The sequence below is a fragment of the Gossypium hirsutum genome, unplaced genomic scaffold (genome assembly GCF_007990345.1).
Source record: "Gossypium hirsutum isolate 1008001.06 unplaced genomic scaffold, Gossypium_hirsutum_v2.1 scaffold_1261, whole genome shotgun sequence".
Classification (NCBI taxonomy): Eukaryota; Viridiplantae; Streptophyta; class Magnoliopsida; order Malvales; family Malvaceae; genus Gossypium; species Gossypium hirsutum.
This window is the reverse complement of record NW_024403523.1, coordinates 1-9,870: the sequence shown is the minus strand read 5'-3', so window position 1 is coordinate 9,870 and position 9,870 is coordinate 1. Positions and strand designations below refer to the sequence as shown.

At 29.8% G+C, this 9,870-nt stretch overlaps 1 protein-coding gene and 1 pseudogene across 1 annotated transcript; one reads left to right on the top strand and one right to left on the bottom strand.

Moving 5' to 3' along the window:
• Positions 1–579: 579 nt before the first annotated feature.
• On the top strand, positions 580–3,352 carry LOC107941303 (DNA-directed RNA polymerases II, IV and V subunit 8B). The gene is made up of 4 exons (XM_016874865.2): positions 580–807; positions 1,598–1,755; positions 2,861–2,952; positions 3,040–3,352. Exons 1-4 carry the CDS (start codon positions 732–734, stop codon positions 3,149–3,151), a joined length of 438 nt encoding a protein of 145 aa, XP_016730354.1. The 5' UTR covers positions 580–731; the 3' UTR covers positions 3,152–3,352.
• Positions 3,353–4,095: 743 nt separating this feature from the next.
• On the bottom strand, positions 4,096–4,788 carry LOC121227614 (auxin-responsive protein SAUR78-like; annotated as a pseudogene).
• Positions 4,789–9,870: the final 5,082 nt, after the last annotated feature.

Here is a 9,870-nt window from a genome sequence, read left to right as displayed (position 1 = left end):
TTGCTCCATGTGTGGCTAAAAGAATCTTTGATATGTTTAAACTAATATTAGTTCTTTTTCGAACAGCACTTGCTAATTTCAATGGTGAAAATTCATTCAATTTCTTCTCCAGATGCTACTAATACACAAGGATCTCTATCTCTTTCTCTTATCATCTTTCTCTTTCTCATTCTCTTTCAACTCATATTGATTCACAGTCTGCGATTTACCATCAAACTTCTTTCACCAAAATTGAAACTACTTTTTTCTTTAATCTCCGACACTGAACGTCATATCAATTTTGATCTAAGATATATTTTTCTATTCATCGATAGATACTAATCCATCATATCAATTGTCAGATCGTCGCTTGGAGCTCACTCATGGAACTTAAAAAAAACTTAATAACCCAGTGATTCAAATAAATTTTTTGAATAGCTCAGTTACTTAAATAAAATTTTTTAAATATTTCAATGACCTAATTGTAACTTTTTTAGTTAAATGACTAAAACTAAAATTTACTCATAGTTTAATAACTAATGGCGTAATTTACCCTTAAATATTATTCAAATAATAATCAAATTACCTAAAAAAAAAAGATTCTAATTTGCTTTCAGACCGAGCCTGAATTTACCCTAGGTTTTGGGGTTCCCTTCTTTTATATAAAAGCTACAAAGCCACTCTCTTTTGTATCTGTTGACTCTTGTTCAGATAGTTTTTCTCTGTTTCGAGTGTTTAAAATTTTGCAGACGATGTCAAACTTAATACTTTTTGAGGATATTTTTGTTGTTGATAAGCTTGACCCAGATGGTAAAAAGTTTGATAAAGGTCAAATCTTTAATCTCCTCTTCTTTTTTTAAGTTATTTTTGCGATTCTTTCTCTAATTACTTACTTTGGGTATTCTTATTTCACTGTGTTTATTTCATTGTTCTGTAATATTTTGCAATTTTATGTATATGTTATGGATTTGGATGATTTTCTAGTACTCCATGCTCATTGAGAAACCTGGATTTTGTTCCCAATTATTAGTATTATTGGTGTTGTTTTTTGTTATTTTGATTAACTTTTTTGAGGTAATACTCTAAACTATGTAGGGTTAGAAGTGCATATTTTGTTTAATATTTACTTAAATGGTAGATATAAAGCAGTTTTAATGGGTTTTTTTCCACCTAATTTTTACAGCAAGCTTGAACTCGACTTGGAATTCGGAGCTCGATACTCAACTTGAGCTCAATTAAACATCTATTTTTAAGCTCGAGTTCGGCTTGAGATATAATCAAGCTACTTGAGCTTGATTATGCTAGTTTACAAATTTTTGTACTCAAGTTCAATTCAATAATTAAGCTTAAGGTTAATAATATATTAAGGGTAGTAACATAATTTAATAATGTAAAAATATGAAAAGCTCAATAAGGCTCATAAGCCATTCGAGTCAAGTACTAAGCTCGAATTCAGCTTGACCAATGGCTCAAGCTGCTCAAGTTTGAGGTTGACTCGATAATTGCTGAATCGAGTTTGAATTTTTTTTGAGTCGAACTTGTGTAGCTTGCGAGCATTAGTGTCTGATTTACACCCCTAATTTGCATTCAATTTACATTTGTTTATACATTGATGCAGTTACCCGCATTGAAGCACGGAGCCAGAACTGTGATATGTTCATGCACCTCGATGTAAATACAGAGATATATCCTATGCATGTTGGTGATAAATTCACAATGGCGTTAGCTCACACGTTGAATTTGGATGGGACGCCTGATACTGGCTATTTCAATCCGGTAATCTTACTATCATGTTTTAATGGTTAATGCTCTTGGCTATTTCTTTTTCTGCAGCAAAAGATATTCTTATTGGAAATGAAACTATTCAGATAACCTTGACTCTGATCTCCCGAGCTTGAGTTTGATCATTAACTGTTTGTATATTCAGTTTCAATTTGGTTCTAATCAATGATTTAAGTCCTAATTGTTTAATATAGTTTGTCAGTCACTAAAGCTATTCATAAAGTTTAATATAGTTTGGCCTTCTCATATGATATTATCAAAGTTGAACTAAGCTAGAAAAATGTGCATAAATTGTGGTTGACATTGCCATTTATGTGTGTGTTCGGTGTTTGGGGCTTTGGAGGGTGTGCTGGAGAGGGAAAAAAAAAGTGTTTATGTTTCCTTAGGGTCTTAAGAGGACTAAGTGGCTACATTAAACCGATTACTACTGTTGCATATGGAATGTGTTTGTAGCATATGTTATAGTTTGTGGGGGTAAATAAACAATTTTCCCTTGAAGTTTGGTCTCAATAACTAAGATGTTCATAGGGTTCTAATTCTAACAATGAAATAATTATAGGTTTGATCGGTTAGCTACCAAGTCAGCTAAAATAGTGCTCCAAAATTCTACTTATTTTCCATGAATACTACACATTGTCTTTAATGTGCCATATGATAACAATAACAAATTGAGCTTTATTAGTAGAGTCTGCTATACAGAACAATGTGCCATTAATAATTTAAATTTTCTGTCCTCATGTGTAGTTTCTTGTTGGTCTTCCTCGATAAGCAATACAAAGACCAGTTTCCTTTGTTTGCACTCTTTTGCCCAAGATACATCATTTATCGGAGAACTTATCTATATACCTTGTCCTCTTAACATGCACAAACACAAACGGCTGGTCTTGTTTTCTATTATTTATTATCTCAATGTAACTGTTCAGTAAGAGAGTTAAACAAAGAGAAAGAGATAATCTGTTATCATTTTTTATTATGGAGCGGCTGGCCAACTTTATTTAAACAAGTCTATATGGTTATTATGTATGAAAAGGTGCCTATATCTTAAACACATCCATTACTTTGTTGCCGTATGCCTAAAAAATTTCAACATGTATTCCAGGGGAGGAAGTCTCTTGCAGATAAGTATGAGTATGTCATGCATGGGAAGTTATACAAGATATCCGATGATTCTTCAGGGAAAGGACTTAAAGCGTATGTTTGCTAACCACTAGTATATCTTTGTTTATTCTATCATTGTAGCTGCTTGATCTTAAAATTAAAGGTGTGTGTTACTTTCAGGGAGATCTATGTATCATATGGTGGGCTTTTAATGCTATTGAGAGGAGAAGCTTCTCATGTTTCCCACTTTGAACTTGACCAGAGGCTATTTCTTCTCATAAGGAAGCTGTGAAACTTTCTTTATATCGAGTGTTTCTCCGTTTAAGTCAGCTAAAATTATGTGAGCTTCTAGGCAGGTCTATAGTGGTAGCGGTATAAAAGGGGGACTTTTTGACATCGAATTTCCGAGCAGACTATGCTTGAGTTGGATATAACTGTTGATTTGTATGTTATGTGAGAACAAACCTATGCAATGCATGTTGTTTGGTCTTGATTATGGTTTCCCCTTCATTCTTTAATCTTCCATTTATTGCTCTTCTATATATTGGTCCTTCATTTTGAAGGCCTGATATTTATTTGACCAAATTTTTACTCTAACTTCTTTTTTTGTTCTTTCTGAAATCTCTTATTGGGTAGTTTTATGAACTCTTCTAATACATTTTCTCTTTCTCTATCGGATTAGTGGTTGAATTGGTCAAATCAATCGATTAGATTATTAGCTTAATCAGTTCAATTAAAAAAGTAATAGAAATTTTGAAAAAAATCAATTGGTTTTGTAGTTCTAACTGGTTCAATATCATTCTCTAGATTAATAACTCAATTTATTTTCAGTTCAATCGATTTAATTGGTCATACGGTTTTCTCTTATTCTCGCATTCATAAAATTTGAATCCGTAATTCTATTTAAGGACATTGATTTTATTACTACTTAACTAATGTAACCAAAGTTTATTTATTTCTTATTTATTTAAAAAATTATTTCTTATTTATTTAAAAAATTCTTTGAAAAATTTGTCAACAAAAGGTTGATTGTACACAAATTGATTATGTTGTGTTATATATAAATTAAACCCTTGGTCTGCTCATTATTTTTATAAATTAAAACTTGTTTGCCAGTATATAACAACAAAATAATTCAATGTTAAGTACTTTATATATGTACTGATATAGTAAAACTAGACCAACATTGATTAATATTCTTTTGAAAATAAATAATAGTAGTCAATTTTAATCGAATAAAATGTATATTCATTACAGCTTTTATTTGTCATACAGAAAGAATACCAATGAAAAGAAAATAAATTTGGGTACCCAAATTCAGAACAAAAAAGATAACACAATTAAGAGTTAATTAATAAAAGGGACATCAACAAATATTGAATTATCACAATAAACCTCTAAATCATCACCATCATCATCATCTGAATACTCAATAAAATAACATATGTATGTATATATAAGTAAATTGATTCAAAACACATAAAGGTCAGTCAATTCCTCCAATGAATCCAAAATGAGATTTGGATCAGAATTCTCAATCATCCACAAAAGATGATCAAACAAAACTACCTCACATTTAACCAATATGTGATCTTCCCCTCCATGCTTTTGTTTAGACCTCTCTATTAAAGCATCCAATAATGGATGTTTGAGGTACTTCGAACTAACCACGTATCGTTTCCTCGTACTCCCGACATAAATCGTTTCGTAACATTGGTGCCATCATCATTATCATCATTATCTCCATCTTCGTTCCTCCTTGTTCTTCTTCTTATATGATCCATATATAATGGCGAAGATCTTCTCGAGCCGATTTCGATCTTAAGCTACTATATGAAGATGACCTTCCTAGTTGTCTCGACAAGCTCTTGCATTTCCTAAGTAGGAGATTTATCTTCTTCATTGTTGAATATCTTGTTTGGATGGAAGGAAATTATGGATTTTGATGGAAAGATGAAGAGATTTTTTTTTGGAAGCTAAAGGAAACTTGATTTACACTTGAACAATAAAGGGGTACTTAAAAGGGTTTTGGGTACATTGGTGGGTGCAATGTCTTTGTATTTCGGTGCTAGAAAATAAAACTAGTGGGATCGACCTTAGCAACTAAAATATCTTAATTATATGAATTCAAGAGACGGTGGACTCATCATTTTCATGAATTTTTTTGAGGGAATATACGATGGGGAGCTTTAAAATACTTCAAAACTTGCTATTAGATCCTGTACTTTGTGTAAGTTATATATTTAGTACCTATATTTTAATTTGATTGATTTTAGTCTCTATATTTTTCGAATTTTAAAATTTTTGTCCTAATCCAATATGGTAGCAGTTAAATCTATTTGGTTAAATTATGTCATTAGTCCCATATTATGCGTGAAGTTATAGATTTAGTTTACGTTCACCAATGAATTTAATAGTTATCATTTGGTTAGGACTAAAATTTTCAAAATTTAAAAGTACAATGACTGAAAATGGCCAAATTAAAGTAAAAGTACTAAATCCACACCTTACATAAAGTAAGGGTCTAATAGCAGAATTTGACCTTAATATATATACATTAATATTGATTAGACATGTATAATAGTTAGACTATGCTCATATCCGAATATTTGTCTAAAATATGAGAGATTTGGACAAAAAAAAAGATTCGAGGAATGGGCTTAGATAAAAATTTAGGTCTGTTTCCAACATTTAAACCCGAACTTGACCTAATTTATACTTTTGTAATATTTTTTTGTTGTTATGTAAATTATATCATGTAAAATTAAATATATAATAATATTTAATGCTATAAGGTAAATATTAAAAAAATATAAATTGTCCATGCTTAATATTTTATAAAAATATATACAATTATTATATATTAAAAATATGATTGGATTTAAACAAACTTGAGTTAATCGTTTACAGATATGAACGGATTTGGGTAAAACTTAAAGCTTATATTTTTTATCAAACCAAACTTGGACAAAAAAAAAAGATACTAATATTATACATAGTCGTAACCCGAATCTGACCCAACCTAACCTTATACACCTCTCATTTTAATCACAAAACAATGTTACAAACCCGAAATTTAATTTTTAAAATGTGACATCCCATAAATTTTGAGACCCTAATCTCATCATTTATAACCTAATTTTTGTTTAGTATTTGTTACATTTATTAAAGAAATTAAACCCTAATGCCTAATAAAAATTAGAAAATGAAGAAGAAGATATGAATAATTAGAAATGAAAGATAATGACAAAGATGCAAGCATGTCCCACAGGGATGGAAGGGCTTGACTAAGTGCTTGGTGGTATCATGGTTATAAGTGACACTAAGAAAAGGACTGCACGTGAATAGCTTTGTCACTCAGCCCATTCTCACTTGCCCTTTACCCCCTTTCTCTAATGTTCGGTATCTCGTACTTGTATTAGATTTCGATTAAATTTGATATCAATTAAATCAAAATTTTAAATTAGTAATAAGCTATTTAGTATTGTTTTTTCTATCTATAAAATTTGAGCTTAAAAGACATTAAATTATTTATCACTTGACTCATAAAAGTTGATTTCTTTTTTTTCGGTATCATAAACCCCAAAAATATTTTAATTTATCATCATGTTATATCCTGAGTGTTCATGTGAGAATCATTTATATATATAGCTTATGTTTCTTATGTTTTGTTTATAAATATGCATTTTGAACTATAAGCATATTTACATGTTGGGTTTCGAATGTTCTCGTTCAAGTTTCAGATTCGTTTGAAATCTGGAAGAGTTTGGATAAAATATCAACTCTAAAAATGGGTTTAAGTAAAAAAAATTGACACGTTTAAGATAGAGGTTTAGCTCGAGTTCAAATATTTAAAACCCAAAGCTGGTCTGACCCAACCTATTTTCTAAGTTATAATATATTATATAATTTATAATGCATAAAAGTTGAATCATAATAATATATAATACATAATGTAAATATTAAACAATATCACGTTGCCTATATTTAAATTATAATAAATGAAAACAATATTAAATTAAAAATAATAAAATATTTTCAAAAAAAAATCGAAAAATGATGTAGAGGGATTTCAAAGAACTTAGGTTAATTATTTATAAATATGGACATATTCGAACAAAATTTTAGATTCATATTTCAGGTTAAACTTGAACAAGTATAAAACATATTAATATCATGCTTAAGCTCAATCTGAACTTAATCCATGACCACTAATTAAAAAAATGGTTTCAAAAGTTTCTAACTGTTAATTGTGTATTGGTTGGTACCATTTTTGAAGTTGATTGTTGTTTTTTTTTTTCTATTTTTGGATGGCATAAATGATATATATACCTTATCTTAAGAATTAATGTTTACAATATTGCCAAATAAATAAATAATAATAATTATTATTAGAGTTGGTCAAGGATTTAAAAAAATTAAATTAGGTTGCAACAGCAAATCATGTTTGATGGGTCATTTTGACCTAATTGTCACCAACTTTCAATACCACAACTAATTAAAAATCATGAAAATGAGAATATTGAGAAGTTTCCAGGAATTTTTTTTAAAAATTGAATTGTAAAATTATGGGATAATTAAATGCAAATTTATGATTACATTGGAAAAACATTTAAGGATTAGGTAATAATTTTTTTCACTTTTTTGGTGTATTACAATAATTTGGTAAAGCTCAAATAACAAACGCGACTAGCGCAACTTAAACTCAGGCCATATTTAGGGCGGTGAATACCCTTAATCATCAGGCTATCACATGGGGTTCATAATTTTATTCATTTGTTAAAGATCAAAATAGACTTTTTAAAGTTTAAGTGATCAAAGTGTACTTTATTATTAACTTAATTTATTTTAGTTTGGACTCTAATATCTAATAGTCAGAGTAAGTTTCGATTAAATTTAAAGTAGAGCAGTATTAAATCCTTAAATAAAAGACAAAGTTATGATAACATTATGTTTTCTATCACAATATTCGAATTCTAAATATACCACTTAACCAATAAGCATTAATTAATGAATTTGACGTACACATGTGTGTAAGTGTGTTTTTTTATGAATTTATTTGAAAGTCACATTGTTTAAAACATTTTTCATTTTTGGATTTCGAGGTTAAAAAATTAAGAGGGTTTGAATGAAAATGGGTTGAAGATTAAAAATAAATAAAAAATTTCAATATATATATATAATTGGAGGCAAAGCTGAGGTTGCACGAGTTCATGCTTACAACTTAATGCTTTTGTGAATAAATTAAGAGATTATGGGGTTCTTATTTTTTATTTTTATGATTTATTAATATATTTATATAAATAGCCCAAGTATTTTTGTACCACTCATGAAGGCATGACTCAATTGATAGCCCTACATCCAGATATCTTTTAGTGAGAAAAATGTGGTCGGTTTTGATATTACTGTAACAGTTAATCAAGGCTAATGAACAGGAGCGGGTGATCGTTGGTACCTCATGAGTACAGTTTGGTTTGTCCTGTGCACTGCAAGTGCGTTCTGGGAAAAAGGACCAGAATCAGAACTCCGAATTCCAATTATCATTAAAATCGATATAAGCATGCGCAAACACCAAGAGCCATAACATACGCGCACGCATGTAATATTTGTTTCACTAATCTAATATCAGGATTTAAACCGTTTATATTGATAAAAGATGAGCTAACAATTCTCAATTTCTTCTGTAAAAATAAAAGTAAGCGATTAGTTATGGCGACAAAAACGTACCAAGCAGTTGTGGTGGCATGCAATGGAAAAACATTGTTTTCTACTTCTTCCTATACTAGGTTGTGATTGGCAAGCCAAGTTCTCTTGGGCCCTAATCCGGAGTCGGAATTCTAATCGAGCCACAACGGCCTATTGCAAAATTGAATGAATAATAAATAAAGTTCAAGAAACAATACCATAGTAATGAAGGCGAGGGGGCGTACATGCACCAGCATTTTGCAATAGCTACAACAAAGGCTATCAAAAGAACAAACCCTAAAAAAATACGAAAATGCATTATGATAATTTCAACGTTAAAACTTGAACCCCATCAAAGCCTGAAAAACAAATGAACATGTAGGATTAATATTAACCCCTATAGAGGCTAAAAGAACCAAAAGAACTGGAAATAAAATGACAAAATATTTTTTATGCTGATTGAACAGCAACAACCTCAAAGAATAATAAATCCAATTAAAATAATATCCAGGATTCATACAACAAATTAAAGGGAACAAAAGAACTTGAACTGAGATGCTGGGTAAGGAGAAAACAGGAGAAAGTAAAGGAAGACGCCGACTTTAGAAAGGACGCAGAACTGGAAATGAAACCAGCCTAGGAAAAAGGAGAAAACAGGGCTCAAATAAATGCCGTAAATTGCCGACTTTGAAGGCTGTTATTTTTGTGAGTGTGGGCGTGTGGAGAATAAAATTGGCATGAGATTGCATGCCAATTAATTTTTATTTGATTAGGCCTAAATTCAAATATAAATAATTGATAATAAATTTCATATTTAAAATTTTGACCGAGTTGATGTTACTTTTAATCAGTCTTAATTAGACCTGATCATAAGTTAAGTCATTTATCCAGGTTTGAGGGTTCTCCCAAAATAGGGATGGTTTGGGTGAAAATATAAGTTTCGAAAAAATAGGCTTGGATAAAAGATAAGACTCATTTTCTAAACAGGTTAGGCCTCGAGTAAGATTTTTTGGTTTGGGTCTGGCCCGAATAACCTAAACTTTCTTTTTGCTACTGTTGCTATCATTTTATTATTATATTGCTAATATTTTATTATTAATGTTTGTATATTGTATAATTCTTATTTTATTGTTAATTTTACTACTATTTTAAAGACATTACTTGATAAGTATAACTATAATAATAATTATTGCTAATGTAGAGAATCTGAGCTCAAACATACTGAAGCGTATTATCCTCTATTTTATTTATATATATATAACAAACTAAAATTCAACCAAATTGAATAAAATTTATTTAACCTAAACTTTTAATAATGAATATTCA

Coding starts and splice junctions, on each gene's coding strand:
- LOC107941303 (XM_016874865.2), top strand. CDS start 732: ATGTCAAACTTAATACTTTTTGAGGATATTTTTGTTGTTGATAAGCTT. Junction 1,756..2,860: donor ATACTGGCTATTTCAATCCG/GTAATCTTACTA, acceptor CATGTATTCCAG/GGGAGGAAGTCTCTTGCAGA. Junction 2,953..3,039: donor TCAGGGAAAGGACTTAAAGC/GTATGTTTGCTA, acceptor TGTTACTTTCAG/GGAGATCTATGTATCATATG.